This window comes from Nuphar pumila, chromosome 11 (genome assembly GCF_984573655.1).
Source record: "Nuphar pumila chromosome 11, dmNupPumi1.hap1.1, whole genome shotgun sequence".
Classification (NCBI taxonomy): Eukaryota; Viridiplantae; Streptophyta; class Magnoliopsida; order Nymphaeales; family Nymphaeaceae; genus Nuphar; species Nuphar pumila.
In genome coordinates, this window is record NC_143259.1 from 31,470,660 (window position 1) to 31,491,733 (window position 21,074).

The window sequence follows — 21,074 nt, forward strand, 5'->3', positions numbered from 1 at the left end:
AAATACTTGCAGAATATTGGAAACTTAGGCAGCTCATATTCCCAAACCATTCTAACAGGTCCAGAGTTTCCAAAATATATCAAAACCGATTACATTCTACTGAGCCCCGACATCCCCTGGAATATTAACCATTGCAGATATACTTCCCATTTGGTCCACGACCACTTCTTCATTGTAACCTGACCATTGCAGTTTGGTAATTCTTCTTGATTGCATCTGAATATGTTCTGATACAAACACGTCTTAGAAAGGAAAGACTTCATTCATCATGATACTTTATAGGGTACTATAGCATCTCTTCAGAGATGGTTATTGTGTTAGTCTAACTATATACTGATTTGGCGAGCTATTAACACCTATCAGATGCTAGGTTTTAAAAAGGAAAGAATATATACAGATGCTAAATGATTTAAGAACCCTGCTAAACTTCACTCTTAAATGTTTGATATATATAATGGTTTAAATGCTTAAATATTATGAATAAATTTCCTTTCAACCATTCAAGTCATGAATTGCACTGGATTCAACTGTGTTGGTTGTACATAGTGCCATTGTTTGATGACGATGTGCAGACAACTTGAACAGTCATGGATAATGGGTCGAATTACTTCGACGACCAGCGTGAACATCCCGGCGGCGAAAGAGGACGAACGTCATTTCCGGTGAGAAGAAGACGAACACCGTGGCGATTACCAGCAAGGAGACGATGGGCGCCGGGGGAAATCCTGCCAGTCCGCTGGAGGTTGACGACAGGCACCCTAGGTTCGGGACGTCGTCCGCTTGTGGCCGGAGAAGGGAAATGGAAAACGCTTCCTCTTTGTTTTGAAGCTTTCAGCAGAAACTTGATATCCAGCTATGCACAAGCACATCTCTACTTCTATTCAAAAACTACAATCATGAAAATACCTAGAGAAAGTCCAAGCATACAATCTACCTCTACGATCTATTCAAAATGAAATCACCTAGAGAGCAAACAATCTATCTCTACGTTCTATTCAAAATCCCTGATCATGAAACAGTGAAAACATTGGCATCATCATCCCATCCTCCTTAAGGAGGAAGCAAATGAATACACAAGAGGCGACAATTTGCATTGATCCGTCCTCCATAACGATCCAATTTATTCCAAAAGTTAGACTTGTCCCGAATTAAGTTTAAACATTATTTTTGTTTCACAAATCATTGATCATGAATGTAATGTCTCATTCTCATTTAAAAATTGTTTTGTCCAGGATGTCCAGTCCCAGAAGCCGATTGGGAAAGCACATAGAGAAGGGGACCTTTACTACATGGATTGTCTTCTTTTTCCAAAAAGCAATTTTTGTTATAATGTTCAAAATATGGACTTAGTTTTGTAGCATCAAAGACGGGGACATCCCAGTTTATCAAAATTATCTTATGTACCCTATTTAAACAAATTTTGTAATGAAAAATTTCATTGCGAGGATTGTGTTTTTGGAAAAATGAAAACTCTTTCCTTTCCAAAAAAGACCTTTTTCTTTTCTAAACCTATTGAATTAGTGCACTCGAACGAATGCAGAACTTCCCCTATCTTATCTAAAGGTGGTTTCTCTTATGTGATATTTATCGATGATTATACAAGATTTTCATGGATATACCTTCTTAGGCACAAGTATAAGATTGTTAAAAACTTTAAAAAATTTCATAATCTTATCAAAAATCAATTTAAGACTGAAATTTTTATTTTTCGCTCCGACTCTGTGAGAGAGTTTATGTCCAATGAATTCAAAACTTATTTTGAAAATAATGGAATTGTTCACCAAAGATCATGTGCCTATACACTTCAATAGACGGTTTAGCTGAGAGCAGTGTTGTGAAAAGCGTTGAGGCGTAGCGAGGCGCTCCACCAAAATCTGAGGTGAGGCGTAAGCCTCGAGGCGTAAAGCGTAAGCCTCGAGGCGTAAAGTGTAAGCCTCAAAGTTTTTTTTTTTAAACTTAAAAAAAATATAAAAAATATCTAAAATTATAAAAAATAAAATAATCTTTATTGATGAAGCAACAACCAACAGGAAATAAAAAATCTCAAATAAATATTGAAAAAAAATATGAGATTAACATGTAAAAGTAACATTAATGCAACAACTTGATCTATGTAAGTATCTAAAAAATAAAACATGGGCATTCATTAAATTAAAAATTGTTTCACTTTCTACACCTGCATGCTTTCTTGAATTAAAAAAAATAAAAAAAGATAAACATTGTACATCTGCGCATGAAATATCAGTAAACATGGAATATCAATAAGCATCCTTGTGGACAAAAAAAAAACGAATTATTCTTTTCTAAAAAGAATCAAAACTGTCCTAGAACTTAACACATAGATCACTTTTTGTCAATGTGCTTAATACAGAAATTCAAAAATGTCATTAGGCTTAATACATATATATCCTGTTATGGAACTTAACATAAATAAATTTATGTCAATATCCTTAACACAAAAATTCATCAAAACCGAAAACATGCAATCAATCAAATAAATCTAAGTTGAAAAATGAAATCCTATGTAAACAACATAGAACACTTTGTTTGCTGGGACCCAAGAATGCCAAATATAAAAATGGACGAGAACTGTTTGTTGAAGTGTGCTACTCTTGGTTCTTTCTTATACCAGGTCTTTCTGACCCAGTTTAAACAAATTGAAATATTATGAACTGTATTTTGCAAATAAGTCTGACACATTAGAGGAAGCTGAGAGAGCAATGCTGGAGATATATTGTGAGAGAGCATATGTAAAAGATGTAACGACCCCAACTCATACCTTTGAAAAATGCAGAAATTTTTTTTTTCTAAGAGTTGCAGAAAACTTCCCAGAGACCTGGGGTCCCTACAGTTCCAATTTCATTTTGATAACCACACACCACAAACCAACTTACATTTATCATTCATAACCAACCAACTGAACTCTTTTATTAATGAATCAATAAAAGTCATATTTAATGTCAAAAGTGAAATAGCAATTTGTAGGAAATAAGAAAAACTAAAAGAAAACAGAAGTAGAGCCACTATGTCTGTAAGTGAAGCCGTCTGAAGTAAACGTGACCCTCGTATCCCCTCAGAAGCGAGTCAATTTCACTGATCACCTGTGTCTGAGAAAACCCAATAAAATGAGAGGGTCAGAAATCCGAAGAATTTTGCGTACAGGTTTCCCTAATGAATCAAATAAGAAAAAGAACATAAATAAGATCCATGTAATAATTTAGAAGGGTACAATTATAACCAAATTATAAGGCAATTAACCATTTATGCAACAATAAAGTAAACATTAAGCATGAGGGAACACTAAGTAAGTAACAGTGATTATAATTTAATCAATAAAGCAATCAAATGCAAAAGAGATCAATATCATGCAATGATCAATATATAACAACCAAGTGAACAGGTAAACATGCATGAACTAATGCACAGCAAGAATATGCATGATGTATGTGCAATGCATGAACTCTTATTATCTTTCATTTAAGCTCCCCTCTTTCCATATGCATGTCCTATTAAATGCACACAATCTTTAAATTCCTCTTTTTAATTTATCATTGCCCGCGGATACACCAAACGGGTACATTCCCCGAGGTCAAGTAGGGTTGTCGTGGTAGCTTAACACACAATTTGTATTTTATTACCGGGTTCCACACTTAGCCCTCGACCGATATCAGGAAACAGCACCATCTATCGAAACTTTGGAAAACAGCATCCAAAGTCGGGGACACCATGGAAAACAGCATCCACTGGCGCCACTTTATTGGTATACCAAATAACAACAGTTGTGTCAAAACACACCACCCCCAGGAAAAGTGGCGGACTCTCCCTAAAACCGTGGTCAGGAGAAGAACCTCAATATCGGGTTCAGGGGCAACAACGCACACGGAGTTTTTGTATCCTCACGGTTTTCCCCAAACCGCAGCATCCAAGATTCTCACGCTAAAGCAGGGACATCAAGGAGAAAGTGAATTACACTGTTCTTTACCTTCTTTTATCTGGTTATTAATTCATCTCTTTTACATTTGCAAATTTACATGCAGAATTAATAACATAAGCTTGCACATCAGCATGTTAAGCTTTTCACGGGACCACAGCCCATGACAACATAGAACAGTGCGGTAAAACATTAATATCACATTTGATTTGTTGTAATGCATCAAAATAACTAAATCAGAGAACAACTGGTTCTTGAGGCTCACCCAGCAACTGATGATCCAATTGACCATCAATGCATTCATAAGCAAAAATTATCAATCGCATGCCTCCATGCATTATTTTTCACATGCTTTTCAGTGCACATTCGTGTATGCAAATTTTTTTGCATACAACAATAAATTTATAAGCATATGCATGAGTTCGCACATATCCAAGTTAAAAATTCATGCTTCCATTAAATGCTCACATTCATGTCCAATGCATGTTTTCATTAATGAATCATTTAAATTACAAGGTATAAAATTTCACGTATGCACATGTATGTGGAGCAGTTGTGCCATAACATGTGAACTAAGCATGGCCTTCTAAGTATAAGCATGTGATCATCTCATTCTTTGCATAGCCTTGTGCATAAAGGAAATCACCCGGTATGTATGACATAACCCAAACATGATGTTGATCGACAAGTCAAACATGTTGTTGAACCATCAATTGGACTCTTAACACATGAATATATATATACATACCAAAAGAAATCAGTATACTCATGCTAAACTGGGCCCACAACAAACAAAACTGAACCATGAAGCCAACAACACCCAATTCAAATGGCTTTCACAAAGAATCTTTGTGAACATGTCAGATCTCATGCGTGTAGTTTTCTTGAACGAGTTGTTTTATCTCCAATGTTGCCCCATTTTGTAACAATAGATGAAATTCAATAAATGGGGGAAAGGAGATTTCATGCATATTAAATGAACAAAGGTTCTGATCTTTCTAAATTATTCATAAAGAGCCCTCTCTGTCATTCAATGTCTCACGAACCACTGTCAGCTGATCAAATAAAAGACAGGCATGGATTGACTATTGCCCTTACACCTTTGTAACCACTGAGAGTATGCATTTTAATTTTTTTCAACCATCAACTGCGAATGAAAGAGTAAAAACTTCCAAATATCTACAACAGTGGACAAACTCAAATTTATGAAATATGACACCATCCACGAAAGTCAAATATGACTATACTTTGATGTCCACTGATACTGAATTTTTATAAGACAAACAGGTGGCAGATTCATTAACACACAACGTTAGAATAAAAAGGACTCTCCCAAGTGATGTGATCGTCAGAACTAAAATGAACATGGTAGGAAAATGCAAGAAATGCGGTCCAGAGAGATCTTTTTGGATGGATAAATACAACTTAAAGATTTGCCTTCCATGTCAACGTTAAAACCAAGCATACACATGGCTATTACAGCATTCAATCTCACAAATCTGTCGATTTGGGGTTTTGACCCTCATTTGACCAAATAAATCGAGGCATGTGCGCCTCAGTCCAAGGTGTGCCTCGCCTCAAGGTGTGCGCCTCAAGGCCCATGAGGGGCACGCCTCAAGGGTATTGTGCTTTATACCTACACCTCAAGGCACAAAGGTCCTCGCCTTGAGGCGAGGCGCGCTTTTTGCGCCTTGAGGCGCGTTTTTAATAACACTGACTGAGAGAAAACATAGACACATAATGGAGACTACTAGAACCCTCTTAATTTCAAAAGATGTCCCAAAACATTTTTGGGCTAAAGGTTGTTTAACCGTTGTATATCTTATTAAGAGACTTTTATCATCCAAGCTCCAAAACATTTCACCTTATAATTAAGACTACTTGGATGCAGAAGATTTGTTCTCACAAACAAAAATGATAAACTCTATCTGGATATGGGGAAACTCAAAAAGGGTTGAGATGCTTTGATTTCGAAAAACACAAATTATATATACCAAGGAATGCTTATTTTCTGGAAAATGAAAGCTTCTTTCAAAATGTGCCTAAGAAGAATTTTGAGTATTTTTTTACTTGAATTATTACCTCAAAGTAGTAATGTTTTTTTTATGATGTTAGTAAAAAGCCTCAATTAAATCAGGATGGTGAAAATATTGAAACTGAAAAACCTAGAATAATTCAATATACAAGACGTGAAAATGATAGCCAACCAAATGCTCTAGAAAGATATTATACCTCAGAAACTCAACAATTAGGAGAAGTAAGAAGATTAGATAGGACTTCTAGGCCCCCTGATAGGTTTGTCTCATATGAATCCTTTTCACCACAATATAAAACCTGTTCAGCTAAAATTTTGTCTTATTTTGAACCTGTCACATATAAACAAGCAAAGGAATATCTCGAATTAATAAAAGCTATGAATGAAGAATTAGGGGCACTCGAAAAATCTACAACTTGAGAAAGTTCTGACTTACCTGAAGGTAGGAAAATTATAGGTTGTAGATAGGTTTATAAAGTTAAAACTAAGAGTGATGGGACCCTAGAAAAGCACAAAGTCAGGTTAGTTGTCAAAGGTTATGCACAAGAATACGGGATAGACTATGATGAAATATTTACATCGGTAGCTAGGATGACTTTAGTTAGAGTCCTTATCGTTGTTGTGACTGTTAAAGTTTGGCATATCGACCAAATAGACATAAAAATGCATTTTTAAATGGAAATTTAAAAGAAAAAGTTTATATGGATTTACCTCCTGGATATGAAGCTCATCCTGGTAAAATGCTTCGATTGAGAAAGACTCTTTATAGTTTAAAACAAGCACCCAAAGCTCTGTTATACTTAAACTTGGTTTTAAATCTTGTTATACTGATATTGTCATGTTTATTAAGAACATCTGAGCAGGGATTGTTATTCTTCTTCTTTATGTTGATGACATGATCATTATAGGTGAAGACAAACAGAGAGTAAAGCATATTAAATGTATTTTTAAAAAAATATTTTGAAATGACTGATCTTGGATTTCTTAGATTTTTCTTAGGGAATGAGGTTTTAAATTCTCTTAGAAGATATTTACTTTCTCAAATCAAGTTTGCAAATGATATTATTGACAGGTCAGGCATTACTGATGAAAAAGGGTGAATACCCCTGAGGTCGGTGTAGGCCTAGGAAGACATGAATGGAGGTGATAGGAAAGGATATGAATGCTTTGAACTTCACCGAGGACATGGCATTGGATAGAAATGATTGAAGGAGAAGGATTCATATGGAAGACCCAGAATGATTTTCTTTTTTGGTTCATATCGCCGACCCCAATTGTTTTGGGATGAAGGCGTAGTTGTTGTTGTTGTTAAAATGTATCTCTCTTTATGTAAATATTTACATATATATATAAAGAGAGATACATATACATATATACATCACGTATATATGTATATGTATCTATCTCTATATATATATATATATGTAAATATATATGTTTTTTTTTCTTGTAAAACCCGCAAGGGTATTTTAGTCATTTCTCTTCCTTTTGCGCATATTCATAATTATGAATATGTTGTAATTCTTTTTGCATTTTTACTTTTCTTCTTTTCTTTTTTCTTTTCCCTTTTTTGTCTTTATTTTTTTGTTGACTCAAAGTCAACCTTGGAGGGCTCAACACTAGCTGTTGAGCCTCTCCAACGGTTAGAATTCTAACCGTTGAAGGGGCTCCAACAGCTAGTGGAGCCCCTCCAAGGCTCCTTTTCCTCTTATAAATAGGGGAGTTCCCCCTTTGTAAACATCACTTCTTGGAGCTTTTGTTCTCCATTCTTCTCAATAAAATTCTTTATATTTTGTATGCCTTTGTGCATTTAAGTTTCTTTATTGTACCTTTGTGTACATTTGTTCTAAGTGTTCTTATGCATTTGTGCACATTGGTGGTGTTGTGCTTATCGCACACTTTATCTCATTTTTGAGATATTTTCACATGGTATCAGAGCTAGGCTTAAAGGAAAAGAAGATCGTGCTCTTTTCTCTCTTCGTTGGAGTACCTCGAAAAGCGTGCCATTAAGTTGTGATGGTTGGAGTGAAGACTCGACTCTTCATTCTATATTTTAGAAGCTTCCTACATCAAGAAGGGACTCATTTTGCATTGTGGTACGCATTTATTTCTCTTTGTATCCTCTCTAATGGGCGAAAAAGATTCTCACTTCTCTCTTGGCTTCAAATTGAATGGAACGAATTATCATGTATGGGTCGGGAATATGGAGGCCCATATAAAAGGTAAGGGTCTTTGGGGATATGTTCAAGGAACTATTCCCGAACCCGAACCAAAAATTACTACCCTTGAGAGAGGGGAGATCAAGGTTCTTGAGGGAGAAGAAAGAGAAAAGGCTTTTGAAGATTACAATAAGAAGCATGAAGAGTGGGAAAATGAAAAATTACAAAATACTCTCATGGTTCTTCTCTTCGGTTGAGACCAAAATTAATGCCAACATTCTAAAGTTCAAAAAGGCATATCAAGTATGGGAATATCTTGAAAGAATGTATACCTCAAGAGATTTATCCCATAAATACTATCTCCAAAAGAAGGCTTTAACCCTTCAACTAGGAGAAATGTCCGTTAGAGAGTATTTCGCCGAGTTATCCACTATTTGGGATGAGCTTGCCCTCCAAGAACCTAAATGGAGTGGTGAGGCTATTGAATTGAGGGCCAAACAATTAGAAGAGGATCATTTCTTTAACTTTTTAAATGGGCTTAGACCCGAGTTTGAACAAACTAGATCCTCTCTCTTATCTTCCTTCTCTTCCCCTCCTTTGGAAGATGTGCTTACCAAATTAGGTGGAGAAGAAACTAGATTGGGAATGAATAAAACCAATCTAAGTGTGTTGGTTGTTCCCTCTAAAGATGAGGATGAGGGTGCTTATGCCGTCTCAAGACCGGGGAATAATGTTGAAATCTATAAACCCCCTCATTTTAACAAAAATCAAAGAGGAAGAGAAAATGGTGGGCATTATGGAAGAAGAGATTATAGTAAGATCATATGCCATTTTTGCAAAGAACCGGGTCACATTAAACCGGTATGCCCTAAATGGAAGAAGATGGTGGCTATGTCTACTACTTTTCAATCAACCAAGGAGGAAGGGCCTTCTACTTCCAATCATGCTACTTTGTCTCTCAATCAAATCATGGAAGCTCTTAAACCACTCCTCAAGGGATCCGTTTCCGGAGCCGCCATGACCACCTTCTCTCTTCCCGGTAAGACTCTTTGGCTCTTTGGCTCTTAGACTCGGGTGCATCCTTTCATATGACTCCAAATGTTTTTTCACTTTCTAAATACTCAAAAAATTTGTCACCCTCTTTTGTCTCAACCGTGGATGGGGTTTCTCTTGAAATAAAAGGAATTGGTGATTTTGAAAGACAAGGTTTTTCTATTCCAAAAGTTTGATTTATACCAAAACTAAATTTAAATTTGCTTTCCGTCTCTCAACTATCGGATCATGGGTGTGATATCAAATTCTCATCAAATAAATGTTGAATACAGGATCGTCGGTCCGGGAAGTTGATTGGGGAAGGCTCTAGGAAGGGAGATCTTTATCTCATGGAATTTCTTCAAATTCCAAAAACCTCTTTTTGTAATGTTGTCCAACATAAGGATATAAATGTTTGGCATAAACGCCTTGGGCATCCAAATATTGTCAAGCTTTCGTATTTACATTTTGCTAAAACCTTATGTAAAGACAATTTCAATTGTAATGATTGTATTCTTGGAAAAATGAAAAGCTTACCTTTTGGACAAAGAACTATGTTTTCAACTAAGCCTTTCGAAATTGTGCATTCGGATGTTTGGGGACCGGCACCCGTTGTGTCTAAGGGAGGTTTTTCGTATTATGTTATTTATGTGGATGATTTCTCAAGGTATAGTTGGATATACTTCCTCAAACATAAACATGAGGTTTTCTCTACTTTTAAGGTTTTTCACATGTTAATACAAAATCAATTCAATAGTAAATTACAAATTCTTAGAACCGATTCCGGGGGAGAATATCTCTCAAATGATTTCAAAAGTTATATTGAAAATATAGGGATTGTTCATCAAAGGTCTTGTCCCAAAACTCCTCAACAAAATGGGTTAGCCGAACGAAAACATAGACACATAATTGAAACCACAAGAACTTTGTTAATTTCTCAAAAAATTCCAAAAAGATTTTGGGCTGAAGCGGCTCTTGCATCGGTTTATCTCATCAACCGACTTCCATCCAAAAACTTGAATCAAATATCTCCATATGAAATCTTGTATAAAAAAGAACCCGATTACAATAGGTTAAGAATTTTTTGTTGTAAATGTTTTGTTCTCACTGATAAGAATGATAAATTATCTCCCAAAGTTATTCCTTGTGCGTTTTTAGGATATTCGGAAACCCAAAAAGGTTTTAGGTGTTATGATATTAAGAATGATAAACTATATGTTTCAAGAAATGTAACATTTTTAGAAAACATAAGTGGTTTTGAAGAACACAAAACTCATGAAGATAATGCCGATTTTTCCTTTTTGTTTGAACTATTATCTAGAAATGAAGATTTTTTTAGCGATGATGAATTAAATGAGAATGAGGATATAAGTGAAAGTATTCCTCAAACCATTCATGATGAAGAAGAAATGATAAATGAACCAATTACCTATACACATAGAGATAAAAGCACTTTTAGAAGTGCAATAGAGGAATATAGTGACCTTAGTGAATCTTCCAATAACTCTCGAAGAACTGAAAGATCTAGGAAAAATCCTTCTAGATTTATATCCTATGAGTCTTTTTCTCCAAAGCATAGGGCATGTCTTAGTGCCATTCACTCATATCAAGAACCTAGAAATTTTAAAGAAGCTAAGGAAATGATAGAATGGAGGGATGCCATGGACAACGAACTTAGAGCCCTCAACAAAGCCAAAACGTGGGTTTTTCAATGTCTTCCAGAAGGAAAGAAAACAATAGGATGTAGATGGGTTTTTAAAATCAAAACCAATAGTGATGGCACTCTCGAAATATATAAAGTCCGTCTTGTCGCAAAAGGATATAGTCAAGAATACGGCATCGATTACGAAGAAACCTTTGCTCCTGTTGCACGAATGGTTTCTGTAAGGTGTTTGATCACCATTGTATCTATTAAAAAATGGAATATTTACCAAATGGATGTTAAAAATGCATTTCTAAATGGGGACCTTAATGAAGAAGTCTACATGGATGCTCCTCCTGGTATGAACGTACCAAAGGGGAAAGTCCTTCGTTTGCAAAAAGCGTTTTATGGTTTAAAACAAGCCCCTAAGGCTTGGTATGATCGATTTAATGATGTAATGGTTCAAAATGGTTTTTCCTCATGCTACACTAACACTGCTCTGTTCGTCAAAAAGTCTGATGCAGGAATTGTGATTTTACTGTTGTATGTTGATGATATGTTGATAACAGGTAGTGACATAAAGGGCATCAGAAACATTAAAACCACTTTAAAAGAAAAGTTTGAAATGTCAGACCTGGGGTATCTGACTTACTTTCTTGGTATCGAGGTAGCCTACTCTCATAGAGGCTATTTTTTGTCTCAAACTAAACTTGCATGTGAGATTCTTGACAGATCAGGTATTACTGATGATAAAATCTGTGAGACCCCAAAAATTGTGGGATCAAAAATGAAGATCGATGATGGGAAACCTTTGGAGGATCCCACCCCCTACCGGCAACTTGTGGGATCTCTAATGTATCTTAGCATTACAAGGTCGGACATCTCTCATGTCGTGCATACTGCAAGCCAATTTCAGCATGCTCCTACATCCGTTCATATGAGTGTCGTTCTCCGAGTTGTCAGATACATAAAGAGAACTTTAAACAAGGAAATTTTCCTTTCCTCATCTTCTGAGTTAAATTTAATTGCATATACTGACTCTGATTGGGGAGGTGACCCAAATAATCGTCACTCCACTACAGGCTTTTTCATTTTTTTAGGTGAATCCCTGATCTCATGGAGATATAAGAAACAACAGAAGGTGTCTCTATCGTCCACCGAAGCAGAATATCGAGTCATGGCGTCTACAACTATGGAGATTGTCTGGATTCATCAGTTGCTGCAAGACATGGGGATTCCAATTCAAGAACCCACAAAGTTATGTTGTGATAATAAGAGTGCAATCTATATTGCTAAGAATCACACGTTTCATGAGCGGACAAAGCATATTGAGATGGACTGTCATTATGTCCGAGAGGCATATCTACAAAAAGTCATCGATCTTCCTTATGTAACGTCAGAATATCAGTTGGCAGATTTCTTCACCAAGGCGCTTTGCTCTCCAAGATTCAACTTTCTCCTTAGCAAACTTTCGGTCATTGTGCCCTAAGTTTGAAGGAGGGTGTTAAAATGTATCTCTCTTTATGTAAATATTTACATATATATATAAAGAGAGATACATATACATATATACATCACGTATATATGTATATGTATCTATCTATATATATATATATATATATGTAAATATATATGTTTCTTTTTTCTTGTAAAACCCGCAAGGGTATTTTAGTCATTTCTCTTCCTTTTGCGCATATTCATAATTATGAATATGTTGTAATTCTTTTTGCATTTTTACTTTTCTTCTTTTCTTTTTTCTTTTCCCTTTTTTGTCTTTATTTTTTTGTTGACTCAAAGTCAACCTTGGAGGGCTCAACACTAGCTGTTGAGCCTCTCCAACGGTTAGAATTCTAACCGTTGAAGGGGCTCCAACAGCTAGTGGAGCCCCTCCAAGGCTCCTTTTCCTCTTATAAATAGGGGAGTTCCCCCTTTGTAAACATCACTTCTTGGAGCTTTTGTTCTCCATTCTTCTCAATAAAATTCTTTATATTTTGTATGCCTTTGTGCATTTAAGTTTCTTTATTGTACCTTTGTGTACATTTGTTCTAAGTGTTCTTGTGCATTTGTGCACATTGGTGGTGTTGTGCTTATCGCACACTTTATCTCATTTTTGAGATATTTTCACAGTTGTACCCCTGAAGTTATTAATGTCAAAATGAAGAATGATGATGGGACACCTCGGGATGATCCTACTCTTTATCGCCAAATGATTTGCGTCTTAACTTTTTAAACCATTACTAAGCCTGATATTGTGCATGCAGTTCATACTGCTAGCCAATTTCAATATTTTCCCACCACAGTTACATGAGTTCAAAATATTCTCATGTCGAGTCTTTCTCAATCGAAGCACCTTACCAAGAGGAGCTTCATATCCCGGAGGTGTATCCATATAAACTTCTTTTAAATCCCCATTTAAAAAAATATTTTTTACATCCATTTGGTAGATAGATCAACCTTTAACAACAACAACAACAATTATTTGGGTCCTAACTGAAGTCATCCTAGCTATAGGTGCAAATGTCTCATCACAGTCTATCACGTATTCATGTGCATAACCTTTGGCAACTAACTTGGCCTTGTTTCTTTCTAGGGTCTCATCACTCTTAGTTTTAACTTTATAAACCCATCTGCAAGCTATGGTTTTCTTATCCTTAGGCAAATGGGATATTTCCCAAGTCTTAGATTTTTCAAATGCTCCTAATTCTTCATTTATAGCTTTTATCCATTCGAGATATTTCTTGGTCTGATTATATGTGGCAGGTTCAAAGTAGGACAAAATCTTAGCTAGACAAGCTCTATATTGTGGAGAAAAATATTCATATGAAACAAATCTATCTGGGGGACTAGAGGTCTGATCGAATCTTCTAACTCCTATTTGTTGGGTTTCTAGGGTGGAATAATTTTCTAGAAAACTTGGTTGTCTATCATTTTCATGTCTTCTACATTGAATTACATTATGTTCTTCTGACTCAATATTCTCACCATCTTGAAGATTGATGTGAAGCTTGTCATTACTAACATTCTTAAATAAAGAATCATTACTACTTTTAGGTAGTAACTCAAATAAGAAAGAATACTCCACAAAGTAAACATTTCTTGAGATATAAAGTTTGTCATTTTCTAAATCAAAACATCTAAATCCTTTTTTAGTTTTCAAATATCCAAAGAACGCACATGATATAGCTTTCGGATAGAGTTTATCATTTTTGTTAGTTAGAACAAAGCACTTACATCCAAAAGGTCTTAATCTAAGATAATCAAGAGAGATTTTAGAGAGTTTTTAGTAAGGAGAAATATTTTGAAGTTTAGATGATGAAAGTCTGTTAATAAGGTACACAGCAGTCAAACAAGCTTCAGCCCAAAATTGTTTAGGAACATTTTTTGAAATTAAAAGAGTTTTAGTAATCTCAATTATGTGCCTATATTTTCTCTCAGCAAAATCAAATTTTTTACGGTGTATAAGCACATGATCTTTGGTGTAAAATCACATTGTTTTCAAAATAAGTTTTGAACTCATTTTACATAAACTCTCCTCCAGAGTCGGAACGAAAGATAGAATTTTCAGTTTTAAATTGATTTTTGACAAGGTTGATATTTTTTAAAATTTTCAAAAATTTTATACTTGTGCCTAAGAAAGTATAATCATCAACAAATATCACATAATAAGAGTAACCACCTTTAGATAAGATAGAGGAAGGTCCCCATACATCTGAGTGCATTAATTCAAATGGTTTAGAAGAAAATAAGGTCCTTTTGGGAAAAAAAAGAGCTTTTATTTTGTTAAGAACGTATCCTCACAATCGAATTTTTCATTACAAAATTTGTTCAAATGTGGTACATTAGATAACTTTGATAAATTAGGATGTCCTAGTTTTTTATGCCACAAAACTATGTCTACATTTTGAACATTATAACAAAAATTGCCTTTTAAAAGCAAAAGATGAATCATGTAGTAGAGGTCTCCTCTATGATTTCCCAATCTGCCATAGTTGGCAAACCTGATGATCCGACTCAAGAATCGTCTGAGTCAGACCGGATCGTCCAGCAATTGGGCCACTGATCTAGCCCAAATCTGTTTTTACCAGGTTTGGGCTGGAATCATTCAAATCATCCGACTCGGCACTGACTCGACAACTCGCAAAGTCTGTTGAATCAGACAATTCAAGTCTGTTTCAAGCCAATCGGTTCTAACCCGATTCACAGGGCTGAACCGATATGTGCACTAGTTAGTTCCTAGATGAACCGACTTTAAAACAAAAGGGGCTCGAGTCTCTCGACTCTTCCCCATTTCTGAAAGACTGAAACAGTGAAACCTTATTCCCCTTTGGGCCCTTCCCTCCATTTTCGGTGACCATCATCGCCGGCGACCAGTGACGACCGTCAAAGATGCTAACATCAGGTTCTCTATCTTTTTCTCTTTCTCTCTCCTCCTTAGTCGTAAAGCGAACGAAGAGGCGACCCCTTTGTTGTTGATGCTCTTTCTCTTTGCACGATGAGCCCTAGGGAGGCGAGTTAATGCCCTCTCTCTCTCTCTCTCTCTCTCTCTCTCTCTGAGAGGCGATGCTCTCTCTTGAAAGCCCAGTGCACGATGCTCTCTCTCTTTGAGAATCGATGCTCTCTCTCTCTCTCTCTCTCTCTCTCTCTCTCTCTCTCTCTCTCTCTCTAAGGGGCGATGCACGGTGTTGCCTCTCTTTGAGTTGATGCTCTCTCTCTCTCTCTCTCTCTCTCTCTGAGAGCCGATGCACGATGCAAATTTAAATGTTTGTGTTTCTCTGTATCGCAATGTGCACGTGTTAAAATAGTATGTAATCACTGATATACATATATCAGGGGCATTTTGGGCATTTCATGTATAATATTTTAGCACAGTCCATTAGGGACTGAAAAGTCTTTTTTATTTTTATTTAATGTACTTATTGTAGGTACGGGGGTTGGACTGGCCCCACCCCCTTTATGATTAGTGAGGCTTTATAAATAGAGCCTCACTCCGTATTGTAAAACATTATCTTTGAAGCATTTCTGTTTCAACAATGTGCACAAAGCACTAATCGAGGTCATATGACCATCTCATCCAATCGTCGTAGTACATATCGGGTTTTCCCAAAACATATCGGGTTTTCCCAAAACATATCGGGTATAAACGTGGAAAAGGTATCCCTCCCGAATACGCTGAGTCGGTGGCAAAGCAAAAATGAAAGACAAAAATACGAAAAGCAAGAGCCTGGGCGTGAAGCGCGATGGCATACAGAAACAAGAAATGTGAAAGCAAAAGACAAGGATCGCGAAACCATGTCCTTGAATTAAAAGATAGTAAGTAGTAAATACGAAAACAAAATCCTGGGCGCAAAGCGCAACGGCAAACAGAAACAGAAAATGTGAAAGCAAAGGACAAGGATCGTGAAACCGCGTCCTTGAATTAAAAGACAATAAATAGTAAATATGAAAGCAAAAGCCTGGGCGCAAAGCGCGACGGCAAACAGAAATAGGAAATGCGAAAGCAAAGGACAAGGATTGCGAAACCGCGTCCTTGAATTAAAAGTGTACTTATATACGTATATGTATATAAATATGTAATTAAGTTCTTTCAATCTTTAATTATTTAAGCTCGAATTAATTATTTAAGTCCTTGTGCAACTTCTCCTACCTTGAGGTATTGTGAGGAAGAAGTCGTCTACGAGCGTAGGTGATCGTTGGTTTAGCTCGCGGGGCGCGAACGGGCTCCGTTGCGTAAACTGCAAAAATATGACTTTTAGAAAGCATAAAAACGAGCAAAGGTAGAGAGGAGACTCGGTTTCTCCTACCTCGAATGGAAGGGGGGCTTCCCACCCCCTTCTGTTGGCCCGTCGGAAGGAAGAATGAGAGAGAGACGGGGTCACAGGGGCCAAATGCCCACTTTCGGCCCTCGGGAGATGAGGCAGGGGCCCTGCCGAGCTTTGCTCGACAGGAAATGGGACAGGGGCCAGAGGCCCCTGTCGGTTTAGAGAGGGGCAGGGGCCATTGGCCCCTGTTGGGTCTTCAAGAAGAGGGGCAAGGGCCTTAGGAGGCCCTTGCTGGGTTTTTAAAGAAAGGAGGGGCAAGAGCCTTCGGCTCCTGCCAGGTTTTAAAAGAAAGGGGCAGGGGCCGATAGCCCCTGCCAAGGAGACGAGCAGAGAGAGGGAGCGCAGGGGCCAAAGGCCCCCTTGCGGCTTCAAAGAGGAGGCAGGGGCCAATGGCCAAAGGCAGGGGCCATCGGCCCCTGCTGGATTTTTGAAAAGAAGAGGGGCAGGGGCCGATGGCCCCCTGCCGGAAGGTAAACAGAGGGAGAGAGAGTCGCAGGGGCCTTTGGCCCCTGCCTGCCGCTATTGGGAGAAGAGACAATGAGAGGGAGGGGGGTTACCTGGGCTGCCGGAGGGAGTGAGAGGTCGTCGGGGAGGTGATCACCGTGAAGGGGGGCTCGCCGGCGAGTGGTTGCCATGAAGAGGGGTTGGCCAGCGTCGGCAATGAGAGAGAGAGAGATGGAGTCGGGGGGAGAGAGAGCAGAGACAGAGGGGAGAGACGAGAGATGAGAGAGAGTCGGGGGATCGGGGGAGGCTCGTAAGCCCTCCCCTCTCCCCTCTTTATAAGGAGGGGGCGCACACAGGGCCCGCCCCCTGTCGCCGGCGACCCCCCCCCCCCCTCTGTGGGCTGCCAGCCCCTCCGAAAACCCTTTACGAGGGGCTGGGCACGGGTTGGATCTGGGTCTGGACCCGACCCGGGTCCAATCTTTTTTTTTTAACTGGGTTTTACATTATTAGACCCTAATCCCTCCTTAAGAAGGAATTAGAAAATAATGGGTTACAAAAAGAGTCTCTCTACTTTGCACTAATTACGTACTACTACCACAACTAAAAGAATATTTTATTTTTAACAAAATGCATACAATTTAAGTTCATCTTTTTAATTATCGTTGCCCCCCTATAACCCCCCGCCCGCGAACCCCCGGGCCCTGCTTATATATATATATTTATTTATTTATTTATTTATTTATTTATTTATTTATTTATTTATTTATTTTTGCCGCACCCCCGCACCCAAGGTTTTTGAAAGTGCCGCATCCCCGCACCCATGTGACATAGGTATATATATGTTAGCATATATGTATATATACTTTAACACAAACCTGGTACACATGGAAACCAGGTTTTCCAAAACCTGGTCCAACCTAGGTTTTGAAAAAACCGGGTACCCCTTGTTTTTTCAAAACCTGGTTTGGATCAGATTTTTAAAAAACCAAATGTGGTAACCTGGTAACCCGGTTTATAGGGTTACCCACCTTCACACCAACCCCACAACCCCCCATCATGTCTGCTTCACCTCCCACTACTAACACACTTGCAGGCTGGCCATCTCCGATGATTGAACCAGAAAATGGTCAGGATGGTACCGCCTGCGCAATACCATGTTGGCGATTTTCCAGCCGTTCAATGGCCTAAGATTGCAGGAAAACATTTTCCATTTTTTTTTTACTTGGCTGGCCCTTGGGACATCTTCCAGCCACAAGCAAGCCAGAAATAGGTAAGTCTAGCACTGGGGATGACCGACAATGCTAGGTCAGCCATTTTCTTGTCGATAGATGGTTGGAAAATGGACAACATTTTTTTTCTTTTATTTCAAAGTTTGTCCTTTTTCAAGCCAACTACTGGCCAGAAAATGTACGAGCTGGCACTGACTGGCATGGTCTATGGTGGCCTGTGCTAGTCCAGCCATTTTCCAGTTGGTAGGTTTGCTGGAAAATGACCATGCATTTTTTTTTTTGCTTTATTTTACCGCCTAGCCATTTTTCGGCCATCGACTGCTGAAAATGGCCAGGCTAGCACTTCCTGACATAGTTGGTGTTGTTCAGTGCCAGCTTGGCCATTTTTTGGCTGGTGGATGACTAAAAATGGTTTGCAAACCAAAAACTTAGACAAAGAAGTTTTTAGTCTGCCAGACACTCAGAAACTCAGGTTTTTGCAAACCTAGTTTAAAAGCAAAACTAAGTGTTTTGAAAACTTGGTTTTGTGCCTTGTCATTCAAAAGAGGCCTTAGTGTTCCCATCTCCAACCAAGAGGTAAGGATATCGAACGCTTCAAATAAAAACTCAACACTTCAGATAGACTCTCTGCTCCGCATCTTGGAGCACCTACAAAGGGGTTTGAGCCCCATCTCCAAGTCTCCAATCTCCTTTAGGAACAAACTGTTAATTGTCATGCATTGTCTAGGACTGAGGCTCCAAAAAGTACTAGCCTCTTTATCTCTAGCACCACGACATGGTACTCTTGGGGACCCATGAATGTTCTATTCTTCCCCTTGACTCATGAACACCCTTTGTTGTTCGACCGATGGTGCCAACAGGCAGTAGAATTTTTCAACCTTCTAGGTTCCGCAAGTGCTTGGTTGCTATAGTCTCTGGTGTTAGTCCCAGAGTATTGAAGTTTTTTGGTATTTCTAGGACAAATTCATAGTATATCTTAGGCTCTGTTTGGAAGGCTTACAATGGGATGGAATGGTGTTTCCATGTGTTGCTAAAACAGAGTTCTGAGGTTATGTGGAGTTGGAAACTATATATATTGTTTGGGAGCTCTCCTTAGTTTTTGAGTATTTTTGAAAATTAAAGAAGCTGGTATTGGCTCCCAAACAGTTTTTAGTTGAAAACAAACTGCATAAAACTAAAAAAAAAAAAGTAAACAAAAGAGGGGAACACAAAGTAAGCCTACTTGTGTGGGTCCATACCCACTATTATCAGGTTATTATCAAGTCTACTTGTGCAAGACCGATCTGTTGACTGCTCCATAAATTGAACATACTGAGCCTAGCCTACCTTTTTCTGAAACAAGTCCATCTTAACTGAGCACTCTATGGTGAACAGGCCAGCCCAGATTTAGGCTATTAGTGATAACTTTTGGTATCCAAACCTGAACTAGAATACTTTGAGACATGAGAAAGTAGAGGAGGATTAGGGCTGAACTGCAAGGCGATTCCAAATGTGGGAACTCGTCCTTTCTCTTTCTAATGTGGAAAGCTTTAGTACTAAGCTAAGGAGGATGCAGACCCTTAGTACTACTTGATAATTTTTTTGAAGGAAAGATAGATGCCGCACTTCCACTGAGCTCAAGTGAAGTTCAACTGCAACTAGCTTAAAGAAGCACTACCATTACCCCCTTCACAGGATCACAAGCATCTTAGGCTTTTCATCGAACACTTGCTGCACATCTTTAATTCTTCTAGTTTTTGCGTAAAATACAATAATTGATTTTCAGTTAACAAATTGGACATCATAGTTGTCATCTAGAACATTCCCCACTAGTGCCACTACATCACTCTTTGTCCAGACCTTTCCACAAACACATTCTGGTCCTTATGGATGAGCTTCTAGGAGTTTGAAGTTGATTCAAAAGTCTCAGATATGCATAAATATAAACATACATTCCAATTTAAAGGACAGTTGAGAGAGAGAGGAAGAGGAAGGAGAAGAAGACGGAAAAGAAGAGTAGGAAGGAGAAGAAAAAGAAGTGGAGGAAGGAGAAGAAGAAAAAGACAGAGAGAGAGAGAGAGGAGAATGAGGAGGAGGATGGCTGTTACCCCTTTTTCCGGCCGCCGCCGGCCCTGCTTCTCCCTCTCTCTCGGCTAGGGTTCAGGCAGGAAGAGGAATCAGGAGGGAGGAGGATTTGAGGTTCAGGATCAATGGATATAATTAAAATCTCGTTGGAATGCATTCCCTTCTTTAAATAAAGAATATAATTCTTGGTATTTGAGGGGAATGGGAATCCCATTCCACCTCTATGCTTTGAATCCAAACAACAGAATGTGGAATCCTGAGGAATCGGGTTTCAATTCCTCAGGATGCCACGAATCCAAACAGGGCCTAAATGATTTTTTCAAAACCCAAAGACTACACTTTATATGGAGAAAACGGCTCCTGCATATAAAGTGTAACAGGTTTCTTGTAACAGCTACCCACTTAAATTGAACGTCGCAGAACAATCCAGTAAATAACAGTTGTAAGCCAAACTGAAATTTTGGCAACCTGGTTTTACACAGCCAAAAAGAATAACAGTATCTCACATACCTTAATTATGACATCCCTAACTTCAAACTTGGAGCTGTTGTTGATACTGATGTAACTACAAAATGTTTCACCAAGGTAAATTGCTCTGCAAATACAAACACCAAAAAAGATATTCATATCCACGAAAAAGTAAAAAAGTAAGTAAAAGATGGGTACATAATCAGGCAATAATTTTGAATCTTGTGTGAGGTCAATATCTCTTTGTGATT

The 21,074-nt window shown here is 38.0% G+C and overlaps 1 protein-coding gene across 4 annotated transcripts in view; it reads right to left on the reverse strand.

The window, feature by feature from the left end:
• LOC149822215 (trafficking protein particle complex subunit-like protein) overlaps window positions 1-21,074 on the reverse strand; it is a 183,416-nt gene that overhangs the window by 161,275 nt on the left and 1,067 nt on the right. For all 4 annotated transcript variants that reach the window (XM_089980716.1, XM_089980714.1, XM_089980713.1 and 1 more), the window contains exon 2: window positions 20,866-20,950. In XM_089980716.1, coding sequence (XP_089836842.1) covers window positions 20,866-20,950 — 85 coding nt within the window. The remainder of the gene's footprint in view (window positions 1-20,865; window positions 20,951-21,074) is intronic.